The sequence below is a fragment of the Phalacrocorax aristotelis genome, chromosome 2, assembly GCF_949628215.1.
Source record: "Phalacrocorax aristotelis chromosome 2, bGulAri2.1, whole genome shotgun sequence".
Classification (NCBI taxonomy): domain Eukaryota; kingdom Metazoa; phylum Chordata; class Aves; order Suliformes; family Phalacrocoracidae; genus Phalacrocorax; species Phalacrocorax aristotelis.
In genome coordinates this window covers 33,606,539-33,623,397 of record NC_134277.1, presented here as the reverse complement: position 1 = coordinate 33,623,397, position 16,859 = coordinate 33,606,539, and the positions used below count along the sequence as shown (strand labels likewise).

General features: G+C 35.8%; 1 protein-coding gene across 6 annotated transcripts in view; it reads left to right on the top strand.

Moving 5' to 3' along the window:
- Positions 1–16,859, top strand: part of SNX13 (sorting nexin 13) — a 71,027-nt gene that overhangs the window by 16,941 nt on the left and 37,227 nt on the right. For 5 of the 6 annotated variants that reach the window (XM_075082975.1, XM_075082972.1, XM_075082969.1 and 2 more), the window contains exons 2-5: positions 3,941–4,053; positions 9,554–9,656; positions 14,638–14,727; positions 15,155–15,276. In XM_075082975.1, coding sequence (XP_074939076.1) covers positions 3,941–4,053; positions 9,554–9,656; positions 14,638–14,727; positions 15,155–15,276 — 428 coding nt within the window. The remainder of the gene's footprint in view (positions 1–3,940; positions 4,054–9,553; positions 9,657–14,637; positions 14,728–15,154; positions 15,277–16,859) is intronic. The other variant, XM_075082974.1, reaches the window with a different exon arrangement.

Below are 16,859 nucleotides of genomic sequence, written 5' to 3'. Positions count from 1 at the left end.
ATTTGTAAGTAGAGAATCTTGTGGATTTACATAGGCTCCCATGTGAATGGTCATGTTAAGTTGTGTAGTCAGTCTTAGCTCAGCACTGTTAGCTGTAACAGTGTGCAACAGAGATCATCAAAATGCTTCATTAATTAGAAAGCAGAAGCTGAAGAAAGAAAAAGGAGATGTATATGAGAAAGCAAGTTCATTATGTACTTCTAGTAGTTGGCTGTATACTGTGGAAAGAACATTCAGTGGGGAAAATGGACAAAGCCAATAAAAACAAAAAACAGAAAGAGCAGGTGTTATTGAGAGGTGATAGTCTTGTTATCTGTAACAGCTGAATCAAGCTTATGTGAATACTCACCTTGGTGTGTGTCTTCTACCTGATGACACTGTTCAGTACCCTGTTTGGGCTTACAGGCAGTCCTTTACTTCAGTTGCAGTTTATTTTCCTAAAGCAGTTCTGTGGCATGGGAAGAAGCTTACTGTGTGTGAATATGCTGCTACATTAGCCCTTCGTGTATATGACCTTACTATTACACTGCAGAAGTCTTTCTTTGTAAGACTTCAGACATGAAAGATAAGAAGCGGTGATGGTGGGGCTAACATGGCATCTGTAGCCGTGGTAAGCAAAAGTGACTAAAACCGATGAGGTGGAATGGTTGTTGATTTAGGATAAAGATCCTTCTTCTGTGTGCACATATGTGTATGCATACAGTGTGACAGTTCAGCTTGGAAGTTTGTCCTCCCAGCAAAGGGCATGTCAGCTTTTAAAGGGTCTGGATAGCTGCTACTTAAATGCCAGCATTATACCATCTCTTCAGATGACTGGCTTGCTCTTTCTATCAAGCATTCACCCTATGATTAACTTCAGTAAATTTAGGCAGAGCTTCAGAAAATCTGTGAATCTTCTAAAAAATCTACATTATAAATAAAACTTACTTGGAAGTAAGTTGTTAAGTGGTGGGATTTGAATTTAAATACCTGAGCTAGTTCCATACTGAGCAGCTATATGGTCACATTTGGGTAATGTTTGGACTTTCTTTGGTTTTACTAGTTGATTTGGTGTGTTAAAGGAACTTCAAACAAAGTTTTCATTTTTGTCTGGGAGTTGTACTGCTGAAGTCCCTTTAAGAAGTGTGAAGTTAGGGGCAGTCTTATTTACAGTCAGTCTAAATGGAACCACGCTGATGACTAGATCCCTTTGAATGTCTCCAAATCCATAACACTATAAACGCTCATCTAAAGTATACAAGAATTGGGCCAGTATCTGTTGTACTTACTGCAGTGTACCAAGTTGTGCGAGTTTTAAGAAATTATTAAAATACCAAATGAGATTTGAAACTCTGTAGCCATATGGTAAAATGCAAAACTAGAGTGTAGGACAAAAGGTGACTGTTTTATCTATTAGAGTTACAGAACTTTGTTGATTATGCATTCATCCAACTCTGAGTATGCATCCTGCTATCTAGTTTAATTAAACTTTTAAGTCATGTAGCGTGCTTATCCCATATTTAGAACTCTGCTTTTTTGAATAATGCCATTAAGTATACTGATCTTTTGACCAAAAAAGGCCACGATTAAATGTTATCTTCCGTATGCATATCTTTCTGTTGCTTGTAGGGCTCTGCAGAAGTTCTAAAATGTACTTCTGAGGGCATGATTATGAGCAATCTTCTTTGTGTATTGAAATGTAGATATATAATGACAGCTCACGCCTTTTTTAGTTAATTGTTGTATTTGCCAGGTTCTTTAACTCCATGTCCCTCTCCTTGTCGCTCTCGTCCCCACCCCTCAAGCAGTTTATCTGCTGCATTTACTTATTATGAGTCAACAAAATCTACTCAGCTGTGGCCAAGAATTTTTTTTTTATTTATTGTAACACTGTTCTTCAGCATTTTAGCTATGTGGATTATATGGCTAATATCATCTAGTAAAGCACTTTTCCAGCTTAAAGATAATTAAATCAATTGCAATCCAGTTTTCAAATTACACTTTTAATTAAACACACAAATATGTACATGAGTGTAATTCTTTCCAGCCTCAAACACCAAGAAAAAAGTCAGTATTGCTTCTCCGTCTGTTGCTAAGAAACTTTAACTAGGAAGAAAATAGGATTTCATCTCAATGTTTCATTAAACTTACAAGAAGCTAGAAAGAATTAAATTATTCTGATTAGAATTTACATCTATGGAAGGTCTCTCCTTAGAGCTATGATTTTGCTTCTGGTCAGTCTGATGTCTTGCTCTCAGAGAAGAACCAAAGCTGTTTTACGTAGGAGCCTTATTTTATATTATTTTTCATTGTTTATAAGATTTTAAAAACTTTTTTGAGGAAGTTGATTTTTCTAAATCCCATGCCTAAGATGGAAAGATGAAATCTAAATAGTCCCTTAGAGAAATAAGAGCTGTAGGCAAGCTTCCCCTGTCCTCCATACTAAAAGCTAAAAAAGGGCTCTCTGCAAATGTGGTGTTCGATCCCTGCTTGTTTTCTAAATGTCAAACTGCAAGACGAGTTTGTTTAAATACTTTCTTAGTGTTACTTGTTGACATAGCAGTTGTCTGAGTTCCCATCATGGTGTCATTTGATCACTGGTAAGAAAGGCGTAAATTAGACAACAAAAAAAGAAAAGTTGAGAACCTTAGAGCTGGAACAGTTTTGGTGGCCTATAAATACTTGTCATCATCGGTTTCACACTCTTGGGACTTGGCTGAAACATGCTTTCCATATTGAACTACAGACTAGATTGAATTAAATTTATATAATCTTTGTTGACTGCATTGCAGTATTGTGAAGGTCCAAAATTATTGTAGCTCAGTTCAATCAGTTTTTCACTACTTTGCTTTTTAGATTACCCTGCATGTATGTATATATACATACATACACACATCTGTCTGTCTCTCTAGATAGATCAAGTGTGTATGTATATATATGCATATATGAATGCACTTATAGGTTACACTATAAAGGTATCGGCACAATAGCCTGAATCTTGCTACTCTTTTCGTTGTCCTGGTGAATCTGCCAGCGCAGGTGAAGTTTTGCTTCCTGCGTTACGTAAGCCACCAGCCCCACAGATGCTCTTGTGGCTGACTTCAGCTGCACCACGGGCTTTTCAGACCACCCTTGTCTCCCCCACTGCTGAAGTGTCAGTCCTGCCTGCTAAGGCAGATCTCTTCTAGGAACGTGATAATGCCTGCGTGGAGGAAATGTTAATCTGGGATCTGTCTTTTTGTAGATTAAATTTCCTGATTTTAAAACAGGACTGTATTTAGATATTTCAAAGAACTGTTTGAATGCTCATGATTTCTATGGTAAAAATTGTTAGAGGTAGTAATCGGTTTCTTAAGTGTTCCTCCCTTTTATTTAAAGGGAAGAGTAAAAGTAAACTTGCACAAAATACTTGGTGCATCTGCTGACTCATGTGTGACTTGGCTGGAGAAAGGGACACTGTTGGTCTTGCAACTGCTTTGATCTAGAGAAGAAATAGTGTCGCTTGGCTGTGGAAAATCACACGTTTGATTGTGTAAAGCGAGGTTATATTAATCTCTCCCTGTTCTGTTACAAAGCCTGCATTTTTCTTGGAAGCAGCGGACAATTTCATGGGGAGGGGGAAAAAAGATCTCAAGAAACAGAAGTGCACAAAATGAGAATAGAGAAGAAAAAGAAATGACACTTTGAAAGGTGATAGTTGCATCTGAAGTGAGTGATGACTAACAATATTTGAAAGAAAAATGCTCTAACATTGGGTAAACTGGACTACTAGCCCACAATGTAACTCAATAGCAATATGCTTTTAAAAACATAATTTTTACTTCATTAAGCACAACTTACTTCATATCTAGTTAAAATGTATCAAGCTTTGTAGAAGAAAGAAACTACAAATATGGCTTTGGAGACTTAGTTGTATGAATATCTTATTAATTATTCCTTTTCCATGTGTTCTTGTTTACAGACCAGTCTTTCCATATGGGGATGGGGAAGTCTTGGCGTTGTGCTTTTTCTAGTGACTTTTGGACCCTTCGCTATATTTTACTTTGCATTTTATATCCTCTGCTTTGTGGGTGGGTAAGTATACTACTTAGTGTTTTGTATAATTTACTATGAAAGTTAAATTTTAATGTGTATATTAACAAATAGTTTGCTCTGAAAATCTGAAGTGACTTCTGTGTAATTAATAATTCTATATTTGAGCAACTCTTTGAGTCAAGGTTTTTTACTTGATATCTCAGTTTTATCAAAAGTAACTTTTTTCTTTGGTGTTGAATAGTGCTTATACTACCTTTGCCCAGACAAAAAAAAAAGATTTCTGATTTAAAAAAAAAAAGTAGCTATTTATAATGAGAGTTGGAGGAGAGATACTCACATAAAACCAATATTAGTGTCAGTTAATACTTTGTGTTACCATGTCAGTTCTTTTCCCAGGTACTTATGAAGTAATTATGTCCCCTTATCATAATCTCGCTTTCCTATCTAAGAGAATTAATTCATGAGGAAAGTGAGTGAATGTTTTCCTGGGTGTGTGGAAATGATGCTCCATCTTGCTACTTCTTGAACAAGTAGATGAGTTCAGCAGCTATAGACATTTCATACTTTGTCTATAGACTGGAAGCGAGCAAAGAGGTGATGTTTTCATAGTCTTTAGCACCGTTATTACATTGTATGTTACCGTGTCTGCCTTGTAACCATTAAAACTTTCATTTTCAATGCCAAATCTAAATGTATTAGTGGGATATTCCTCTGCCCTCTCACTCATAAGACTACTCTGCAGGACAGAAACATTTCTAGGCTCTCCCAGACCTACTTGACTTCTAATGGGGTGTTTGGGCTATCTTCTAATATATTTTTTTTTCCTTCCTTTGAAACACCCTCTTAACCATACTTATTGGGTATAGTACAGAATGTATGTGTTCGTGTATGTCTCATCAAAAAATGTAATGGAGTTTAGTGGCTAGAATTAGAGCTGTTATGCTTGGGTTTCAACTGTGTTAAACTTGGAATTCTATCTCTGAGAAATCAGAATAGTCTGTCTACTAGAGTGAGAATTTAGTTAAAGTAAAACTAACTTTTAAGCAAATGCTTTTGTCTTGTTAAATCTTGATACATGTGTGATTGGCATATTTTGCTGGCTGTTTGTCCAGGGCAAAAGGCAAAGGGTTCGTCCAAAGGGCAGGAATTTTTCCATTTACTGTTTTTTATTACAGCTTCCTTAGTGTTTGCAGTATGAAAAATAATGTGGGATATAATTTCTTAAAAGCTTATCCTTCCTTCTTGCTCAATTTCAGTTGCTTGGCTTTGCAAAGCTTACAGTCAAACCAGTCTCTCATGGAGTACGTCTGAAGTCAGCTACAGTTTGCCACCATGAGACTGCCTCTGGTGCCTGGGCTCACTTGTTCTCAGTCAGCTCTGATAGCACTTTGGGGTTCTTTTGCTGTTTTGGTTCATTTTTGTAGCTAGTCAGTGAACATTGATGATCTTAAGAATAAATTCATCTTGTGGTAGTGTATATACGTTAAAGCAGAATTTGTATCCATATTCCTATTATGTGTTTACTTATGTGTACAGATATGAAGTCTCAGCCCTTCTAGTAGAATGTCGTTACTTCATTACTCTAACATACACATCATCTTGGCTAACACTGTATTCTGGCCCTTTTTTACGCTGTTAATCTTTTCCAAAGTGACACACCTACTTTAAATTTTCATGTTCAGCATACAGATCCGTGAATGCTAATTAGGTCAAGTAGATTTATCTCTAAATTATTCTTGTCTGCTTTTTCTTTTTGAATTAATTCCCGTGAAGTTAGTAAAATTCCTGGTCCTGTTTCTCTTAGAAACAATCGGAAACTAACGTTATGAAGTATGATTAGCAATTATATATCATAGCATCATTTATATAAATTAAGAAAATAAAAATGAACATTGGTTCATGACTGTAGCAGTTTCCTTGATATTTGCAGTACCCTTAGCTGGAGCAAAATAACAATTTTGGACAAGAATTTTTATGGTACAGTTTTATGTTGAAACTTGGAGTTCTTACACAACTCTGTAGCAAGAGTTTCAGACTTCCAGTACCTGGGAGTCTCAGCTTCTGTCCTATTCTGCAGTTGTGTCAAAAGAAAATGTTGCTTTGTAGCTGGTTGCACCCTTAGTATTGATCTAAACATTTAAAGTATATGCCAGTGAGTTGTGAAGGAAAATAATGTTGATGTCATAGCTGCATCAACATAATCAATCTGTTTATACAGTTTCACTTCTCTTATGTGCTATCTAGTGATTTCTTTCAGATTTACTTTTAACTGTGTGTTTCCTCTTACACAGATAGCTTGTAGTAACTGTACTGTTGTGTGCATGGAGGGATACCGAAGCCATTTGTGTGTATGAATAAAAGCTTTAAATCAAAAGTTGTCTTTAATTTTGTTTTGATTCAAGACTGATCTATAAAATGTTAGCTTTTTTTGTTTTGTAGTACATCCCTCTTCAATTCAGGATCTGATAACACATTGCTTGGGGAACTGAGCTTTTTCCACCAAAAGCAGGAGGCAAAAGATAGATCTTGTTTCTTTAACCTTTGTAGTCAAGACTATTACAAAATGTTAATCTTCATGAAATATTTTTTGCCTCTACTTTAGGTGTTGGTGCAAACCCCTTAACCTGAGTGCTGGGCATGTCTTATTATCTGGCTTTTCTTTTGTACCATGTATGTTTCTTACCTTACCTTACTTCCTCTCCTTCCCTCTTTCAGTCCGAAGGAAGTAAAATAAAAATAATGTGAATTGTGGCTCTGCCAATAGCCTTAGGCTTACAATGTTGTGAGAACTGAAATGTCTTGGACCGTCAGTTGCTTTGCTGTTTAAAGGAATTTGCTCTGTCGGCGAAAAACATCAATGATTATTGATACTTAAATCACGTCCGTATATATGTGACTGGCTGCCTACACTGATTCTAACTGCTGACTGAATTGGGAGCTGTTCTGCAGCTGCTTTTTGACTTTTACAAAGCATTTGGCTAAAGCTGTTACTTTTCAGACTTGATGGGAAAATGATAAATTTGTCTATCTGCCACCTTTGTTCTGTTGTTATTCTGTCCCTGTGAAACGGTGGTCTTCCAATAATCTTTAGAAAAACTTAACAACAAAAATTTAAGTAAAATACAACCTTTTCCTTTTTCTGCTCTACTCATTTAGAGAAGAGACTAAAATGATTTCTCATTTACTGTGTTAAATATCCTCTTGATGAATTAGATGATAATTTGCAATGAATGGTAAGGCAATCTGTACCTCTAATGCACACAAGATTTTAAATTTAAGTGTAAAACATTAATTTCTGCTATAGAGGTAGAACCTCCTAGTATTTCTAGCTTAAAAATGGGAATACTTAGAGGCATCTAAGAACATGAGCATATATTTAAATTATTTTGGTAACATATTAGTATTTTTTAATGAGTCATTAACTTTAGAAATGTCATAACATTTTAGAGAAAACAGATGCATAATCTATAGCTAGTTGTTTCCAAGGCGTCAATCCTTTTGAGTAAAAGAAGGGAAGGACCTCTCCCCTCCTTGCCCCCATGAAAAGTTGCTGATACATGTTTGAAGATAAAACTGATTTTTGGCCAAAAAAAGAAAAAAAAAAGGCATTTTGGGTATACAGTTTTCTTTAAAGGAACCCAGAGGCTCCTAATAGGAAAGTGGTAGATAATAAAGAGAAAACCCAAACTTAATTTAAGAAAATAATTTAAGGAAAAAAAAACCCAAAAAAGCCCCCCCCCAGGTGTTAGTTAACGTTTAAGTATAGTGAAAGTAATATTGAGATTTTTCTAAGCAAGTTTTTGTCCTTGAACTGGATTATGATGCTGCTAGCACCATTGGTGTTATGACTTTAAAGCTGTCTGGAGGCATCTGGAGCAGAAGAGCCATTAGACCTGCTTTTGTTTTTCGCCCTCATGTAGAAAGTACATGTGTTTGACAGTTAGAGATAGCTGTAAGAGAATCAGAGTATCAAGTGAAACTTTCTTAGACATTATTAAGCTGCCAATAATAATTGTCTAGTGTGTTTGGTTTTGTTTGCTTGTTTTGGGGTGTTTTTTTATCCTGGAGTTGTTCAAGTGTAAGTGGCCACCTCCCTGCTTCTGAATTACTGAACCTCTGGAGTACGTAAAAAAGAATGATTCCCAGTTTGGGAATTAAGGCCTTCAAAATCGCATATGATCAGAATAAAATTCCTAACCAAGGTAAAATGTGAGTATCATATATCAACAGCAGTCTATATTAATAGAATGTATTATTTCAGTAAGTTTCGAGGATGGAATAACTTTGTGAGTTCCAGTGGTTGCAAATATTGGTGATCTGGCCTTTAAATTGAATGCGTAGAAATTTGTGTAAAAGAAAAAAAGAAACAAAACAAAAACAACCAAAAAACCTATGCGTGTTTAGCCATCCCAAGGCTAGTCTGAGCAGCAGTAACTTCATAATCTCTCTCTTTTTTTAAATGCTTGGCTTTTCAAAAGCTACATACTTTGATTATGCTATAATTAGCAGAGCCTTTAGGTTTTTCATCTCTTTCTTAGTAAACCCAGCTTTGTGTTTATGCGGTTTTGTGCCCTAGTGTCATAACCTGCAAATAAATTATTGCTGCTGTGGCAAGGCTGAACTTTTTGTAATGGTTGCTTTTTCCCTGATGCCTTCATTATATCATAAAGAAAACAATAATAAAATTAACTGCTGTCCTACTTAACTATAAGTCATAATTTAAATATCATTGTAGAATTGTGAGGGAAGAAGACAATGAATTTCTGCTCTAACATTCTAAATGGTCCAGGAGTGCATCTGTTCAGACTTAATGTGCTGAGTTGATTAAAACCCCAACACCCAAAAAAACTCACACCCTCCCAAAAACTCAATGCCTTGAGTTATCCTCTAGACTTTTTCCTTGACTCTGTTCTTATGCAGCCTGGCAGGACCACTGTTTTGTCGTTGTTGTTCTTATTTTATTATTATTTTTATTTTTTTCTTTGCAGCTTAAAGTAAGTTCCCAGTGGAAAATTTTCTTCTCATTGAAATATAGACAATCAGTAGTTACTTACTAGTCTTACTACTTCAGTTTCTTCCTGGTTTGTGTTTTTGTGGCTTATGCCACAATGCAGTGGCCTAAATGTATCTCTGAAGAGTTTATTTCTTCATAGTGTTGAAGTAAGAGAATCTTTGTGTAAATACAGCCAGAGCAGCCTATGTATGTACCCCTCTTTCTGTGTACAAATATTGGTGAGCATAGGTAGCGTGCCATCACAGGTTCTTCTCATGTAGCAGGCTGTGTAGTATAGACTGTGCTATATAGATCTGCTATGTGTTAAGAATATATCAGGACTGATAATACAAGACTCGGAAACTTCATACTTAGTATTGTGTCAGTTATTTTGAGCAGCATGCTACGCCGTGAAAGAGCACTGTACTAGGAGAGTAAACAGTGAGAATTGTTATATGTTGTCATTTTATATCTTGCTGTGAAATATTTCCTGGGAGAGGAAAGATGACTGTTGTTCTAGCTGGTCTTTTTCTTTTTCCATTCTAGGGGTTTTGTGGTTACTCTTTTATTTGGAAAAAGCAACTCAGAAAAATACCTTGAGCAGTGTGAACATTCGTTTCTTCCTTGTACATCAGTTGGGATCCCTAAGGTAAGGAGAGTTTACTGGTCTTAACTTCTAGATCAGATTTTATAACCTGAAAATTAGAGTAACACTAATAATCAGCTTTAATCTAAGAATTGTACCCCTTTCCCAAGGTAAAAGAGCCTGCTCTTATGTTTGGAGTCAGCTGCAATGTACAAATGAAATGCAAGATTTTTCCTTTTTGAAATATAAGCTTTTTAAGCATTTATGGAGTTTGTTTCAAATATTGTTTCTGGCCTCATTATGAGAAATGAGTAAGATGTAACTGGCTATTATCTGTGAGGGAATTAATAAACTGTTCCTTTCTAGATTACTTGTATGTATTGTTTTTATTGGGAGGGAGTGGTAACCCCTTGTTTTTTCTTGGAATATTGTCATGACTAGGATTAATCCGTCACTGGATCTTTAGTCTCTCCAGTTATGATTCTTCGGTTGTTTGTGGTCAGAAAGTTGCTTGCATAACTAAGATGATTAAACTGTTAATAAAGTTTAGATTTACAGTACTTCAGGGATGTAGAAGTTACATTTGACTATCTTTAAGACCAAGCAGAAATCCTGGAAATGCATAGGTAAATGTGGAGCAGCAGTGGGTTCTCATTTTCAACTCTTCTTTTTTTTCCTGAATTGTTAATGGACACGTCATTTTGGTTGATGGACCTAAACTCAGGGTTCATAATTGGATAAATCTGTTTAGTACAGAATAAATTCTTAATATCCAAGAGATAAAATTTCTAGGAATTTTATTGGTTCATAAATCACATCTTGGCAGCTCAGAAATTTACATATATCTTGGCCTAATCCGTTTGTGCTCATCAGAATAGAGATTGCTAGTTATGTTGTATTTAATCTCACGACTGTTTTGACTGGAACATCCTGCCCTTTCTTAGCTGTCAGGTCACTACACTTCATGTTGTCTGTGAAAGTGCAGGGGGTGTTCAACTCGCTAATCAGTAGCACGTAGAAAGAAATTTATTTTGTGATTCAGCAGTATGTTTTCTAATCACAAAACTTTTCTGACTGGTTCATATCTCAGTTGGTAGCTGGCCTTTTCGCTTAAGTCTTTGAATCTGTTCAGGTAAAGCTGGAACTTAAGTATTTACTAAACTGCAAAGTAATGTCACGGGTCCAAATGAAAAATATAAAGTTTAAGGCTGAAAAAGGGCAAGTCAGCAATCAACTAATGATTCTGTTCTGTCAATGAAACCTCATTTTAGGGGACTAAGGTTCTTGGTGCTATATAGAATTTAGTGCCTATATTAGATGGATTGTGGAGTGTTGCTTATGTCTCGTGGTTTGAGAGCAGATTTACAAGTTTTTCTGTCTCCTAAATTTCCGCTACATCACTGAAACTCTTTTTATGTTGACGTTACTTCTTTGAGCTCAGTACATACGTATACTCTGGTTGCTTTGTGAAAGAATCAAGTGTCGTGGGTTTGTTTGTTCGTATTTTCTTGTTTGGTTAGTGATATATCCCCCCCCCACCCCCACCCCCCCCCAAATCCTTGCAAATTCAGTGGTTTGACTTGATTTGAGTGTGGATTATTGACACGTCACTTTTCTCAGCTGACCTGCCTTGACTAATCTCTGGATTGGAATTTTGTAGGACAAAGGTATTTATTTTTAGCTGGCTTACCAAATGTTGTTTGAAGTTGTTCTCCAACTGAAATCTGTCTTCTACAATAATGTTCTGTATTTCTTTTTTTGCCACTGTATTAAAATTGCATTAGCTAGTTTAGCTGAGCTTTTCAGTAGCAGTGCAAGAAGAGGTGAGTCCTAACCAAAATCAAATGTATGGTTTACTTGGGATTCTTATTTGCCATTTCTGTATTAAATTTCTGCTGACTTACCTTTATTGGAAATAAATATTTTTAACATGAAATTGTTTTCATATTTAAAACCATTGTGTCCCTAGGTGGTCTTGAATAATGAATACTCTTTCAAGTGGCTAGTCTATATGTTATGCTTATTCCATGAACCAAGTACAAACGGAATTCTCCTCAATATTAAATTCCTTTGTGATATTGTATTTTGAGAAGTAATCTGATTATATGGGTTCTTTATATGAAACTCTTTTCCTCAAAGGCAGAGTTTTATCAATTGTTTTAAGGGTTTTTCGTTTGGGATTTTTTTTTTAGGCTAAGATGTATGTTCAAATGCTTGATTTTTAAGAAATTAATTATAATTCAAAGCACCAAAATCGTGGATGGAAATAATGTTTAGAATGTACCAGACTCTGATACACAGGATTTGGTGCACATAGGTTTCCTTGGTTGCTGCTTGTTATACTTATTAGCGAATATGTATTGGATGCCTCACAATAAGGAGAAAGGGTTATGTAGGTTTGATGGAAGATTATTTACCTTTCTGGTATTTTGGTTTTGTTTGCATAGATGCAGGGAGCTTTACAGATTAGGATTAGACTTGATTTTCGTTTTGCATGTCTCTTTTACACAACTTTTGTCAGGAATGTGCTCGATGTCATAGTGTACTGCCTTGGTAAGATACAAAATTGTCTACGGGTTTATATTAGAATAATGTTGAATGAAAGGCAAGTTTAGAGCCTTCTGAGCTGTTAACTGGAATGACATTTTCAATAAAAATTATAGCTTCAATCCAACTTTAACAGAAGTGTGGAGCATCCAGTTATAATCATAATTGATGTGTTTTATGCTTTATCCAAAAGACGTGGAGTTACTGTAGGCTGGATATAAAATTGCCAAATTACTATAAGATAAATTATTTCTGTTAGAAGTGCTAGTTGCATATTTGATCCCTGACGGGTCTCTGATTTTTTTGAGTCAGTTGGTTATATGCTATATTATGGATTTGATGCAGATGTGTAGATCCCCTGTTTCTTGTCCAGTCACGAAAGCCTGTGACTGCAAGTATGCGATTTGGAAAATAGTGGCATTTTTCATATTTCAGTTATCTAGCATAGTTTCAGAAAAGGACTTTAATATCTACTAGTGCAGCGAAGCAAAAGTCTGAAGTCTATTCAGTCACTGCAATTATGTGCGTGTGGAGCCTTCACTCTGTGCGCATCTCTGTGGAGTGTATGTCCCACATTCCCTGAAAGTGCTTCCTACGTGCTTCAAGTGAAGTAAGTAGGTGTCAAATTTAGCAATAACAAGTGATACTCATTTTTCCTAATTAATGATTCAATACTGGTAGAGTATGTCAGACTAATACTGTGTATGAAGTGACAGTCAAATAGGACAGTGTTCTTCATGTAAGTTGGGTCCATCCTTTAAGTCTGTCTTCTAAGCCAGTGTATGGAAAGCCAGGCTTAAAATTGGCAATGCTTTCCAAGTGAGAACTGCAGTCAGTTGAGGTAGCTGCAATGAAATAAAAGCAGATATTCTAAATTTTCGATATCTTCAGACATATCAAAAGCAAATGATATTATACTGCATGTTCATAAATATTTCACTGGAGAAAAAGGAATATAAAAGAATGGTCTCACCTTGTAGCTGTGTCTGCGTTGAGCAGGAGGTTGGAAAAGATGATTTCTTCAAGTCCAGACCCAAGCCTGAATCCTATCAGCCTTTTCAGGCTGATAGCTAAAAATTCAGATTTTTACCAAGTAACCTTGCTTACTCTCTGTCCCTCTTTTTCTTCTGGCTGCTGCTTTTTTTGCTGCTGCTTTTTCTTCTGTGTTTTTTTTTTTTTTTTCAAATGTGGTTTTATGCACGTAGTCCTCACACTTCAAAACTCTTTTAACAATTTTGTTTGGCAATTTGATCTATGCTGTGCTTAGGAATTATTAAATATTTTTACTTTTGTCTTCAGTATCGAAAATAAAAAAAAAACATTTTGCAAATTCATTACTATATAGCTGGAGTATTGTTTGAGTCAACTTTATTCATATTAAAATAGCATTGAACTGTACTCTTGTCTTAGAAGTTAAAAGATATACAGAATTTTGCAACAAAATACTTTGTGTTGTGATACAGGGTTGGTTAAGTAGGAGGAGGAAGGTTTGTGGCCTCCAATATTCTCTGCCATTCACTGTTACTGGTTTGAATGAGAGATACTTAGGCAGAGTCATGTAGAATAGAAACACTGGACATATGGTTAATAATTTTTTCATTTATGGTTTTTGGCATTTCTGTGTTTCTGATAGCCAACGTTCTAGATCAAAGAATAAAATAACTTGTTTTTTATTCTTTTTGAACAATAGTGTAGGTTGTTGGTTGTTATTTCTGTGAAAATAAAGGAGATTATTGTAGATTTCATCTTAACTTTGTAGAAGGACACTATATTAGTCCACTCAGAGAAGCACTGATAAAGAGTTCTTTTTCAGTATGTGTTGCAAGTCCTTCTATCAAATAATTTTTTTACCCCCTCATAAATAACTTCTCAGAGTCACCTGTCAAGTAGCAATGGTTTAAAAAAAAAAAAAAGAGTAATTTCTCTCTGGCATATAGAATAAACTGAGATGGATAAAGAAACTGAGAGAGGGGTAAAAAAAACCCAACTGAACAACTACCTGCCTCAGATTGCACAAGAAGTTCATAATCAAGTATGGAACTGGGATCCTATCCACAAACTATCTTGTACTGCTGTCATGTTCCCTTCTGTCCCTCCTTTATAACTGTTTTGAGTTTTACTTCATTCTGATTGAGTATTTTAATGAACTTGAACCTTTGCAGTAAGAAAGTAGGGTTTTCAGGTTAATTCCTCACCATTAATTACTATATAGTGAAAAATACAGATACTGTTGTTGTCCAGAGAGGCGGTAGATGCCTCATCCCTGGAAACATTCAAGGTTAGGTTGGAGGGGGCTCTGAGCAACCTGATCTAGTTGAAGATGTCCCAGCCCATTGCAGGGGGGTTGGACTAGATGACCTTTAATGGTGCCTTCCAACCCAAACAATTAATGTTGTATAAAGTTGTTGCTGGAAGTATACATATATCATAAACAGTAGAGCTTATTTTTTACTTATGGCTAAAACCTGCAAAGTTACATTTCCTAATCTCTTTCAAGTGCATAGAAGAAATGAAACGTGAAGCCAGACCTATTAAGATTGACAGAAGACTGACAGGTGCAAATATAATTGATGAGCCTTTGCAGCAGGTAAGTTCTAACCAGGATTACTTAACCTATTTTTATTTTTGCAAGTGTTGAGTGTGTAATGTCTAGGTAGTTGAGGGACAAATAGAAGTTGAAAAATATTATCATATTTGAGGGTGGTAAGTAAAAATACATTGAGGATGGGCCAGGTTATTGGGTGATATTTGAGTCTGTTTTCTGCCTATTGTAGTTTCACAGCATAGCGGTGATGAATGCACATAAACCAATATGAAAAAGAGGTTTCAGTTCAGAATACAATTTACATAAGCTGTATTCTTCCATTCACAATTTCATAATGGTAGGGGGAGTGTGGTTCACTGTTAACCTTTGAAGAAGACTGTTGTTGCATTATCAGGAGCAAAAAGCTATTTTATATTTTGTTGTCACTGATTCATTAGTTCATCTTTCTTTTTTTCCTTTCCAATTTCAGGTAATCCAGTTTTCTCTGAGAGACTATGTGCAGTATTGGTATTACACACTAAGTGATGACGAATCGTTTCTTCTGGAAATCAGGCAGGCTCTTCAGTATGCACTTGTTCAGTTTTCTGCCAGGTAAGATTATTTGTATTTACATCAGTACATTGTCTTGGCAAGCGGACAAATACGTCCGGGTTGTAGGGTAAAATGATTTATTTTTCTGTATTGGCATAGTTCAGTGCATTTTGCAGAAAAAAATGCAAAATTTAAAGATCATAATCTAAGAACTACAGTCTTTTGCCGATCCCTTATGAAATGAATGGAGACCACATCTGTAGTCATGGTGTTTTGCAAAATGGCCTTTTAAAAATTTTGGTCAATGTCTAAAATGACTGATAACTGTTTCTCAGCATTGAGTTGCATGAATCATCACCTTTTTATATGCAGGTCTGTTTCATAGAAACAGCAGGGCTATTCCCAACATAAATCAATCTGTAAGCCTTTAATTCAAATATCTGAGCTGATAGAGAACTTTTAAAAGTGGTCTTGCTATTCAATATGTAAGAACAATGAGTATTTTCAAAGGAATAGTAATCTAGGCAATGGAATGATGTGTCACATATGTAATTCCTTTTAAAAAATAGTTATTTGGTTCAGAACAAATGGATAGTTTGTTAATTGTCCCATGTTTTTTTCTGCTGTTGCTTAATCAAGTAGCAGGAAGTCAGACAACTTGTCTGGGAAATTCTTTATCATCTTTTATGGCTGATTTCTTGGCCAAAGTACCACATACTTTTATATCCAACTTCTTTACGAAGTAATGATTTCAGGTATTAATCCCACTGTGCTGATTGTTACCTGTTTGCTCTTCAGAAGAGGTTGTGGGTTACCTAAATAGAATAAACTTCTTAGCAATTTTGAGGTGGTGTTATCTCCTGCCTCTGTTGACTTGAAAATGCAGGTCAGTGTGCTTTTCTGGCAAAAAAGGGTCAAAGATGGAGAGCTAGGTTTAATGCTAGGAAAAATTCACTATAATAAAACCTTACTGATTATGAAATAATGGAAATCTTAGGACACAGTGTTGGCAATAGTGAAAACTAGGCTAAATAAACAGTACATTACAGCAAACAATCCTGTGCTTTCATGAAATGGACCTCGCTGCCCAGCTGTCATGGTTTTGTCTATTTGGTGAAGCTACTTCATTGAACAGTATCAAGCACTGGGTTTTTGTCAAAACAGGTCAAGTTATAGCAGATTTAATTTTTTTTTCCTACGGTACTAGAGCTCTTCAAAAATAGCCACCACTGCTGCTGTTCTGTACAAATCAGATCAGTTTCACATGGCTGCAGCAGCTGATTGTTGTTGTTAAGAGAAAATTGTCTGGTGTATTTATAATGATTGTAGTTGGATATAGCTGTAGCAATCTTAGATTAGTACCATCATCTTTAATTTCATATACCCTGTGAGCTTCTGGAGATAAAGACTATAGCAGGGTATTTTTTTTTTCATTGAGTTGCGCGTTTGGAAGAATGATGTAAGGCTGCCACCTAGTGTATTTATGTGATTTGTTGATTGTGTGGGTGGCAGGTCTGGAGGACTGATGGTTTTGGTTGATTGCCCTTTGACACACCTCTGCTTGTGTCCACACCTATATTTTGCCGTAGGCTTCCCTCTCTTAGAGTTTCTTATCCCTTTCTCTCTTTTTGAGGGGGGAAAAA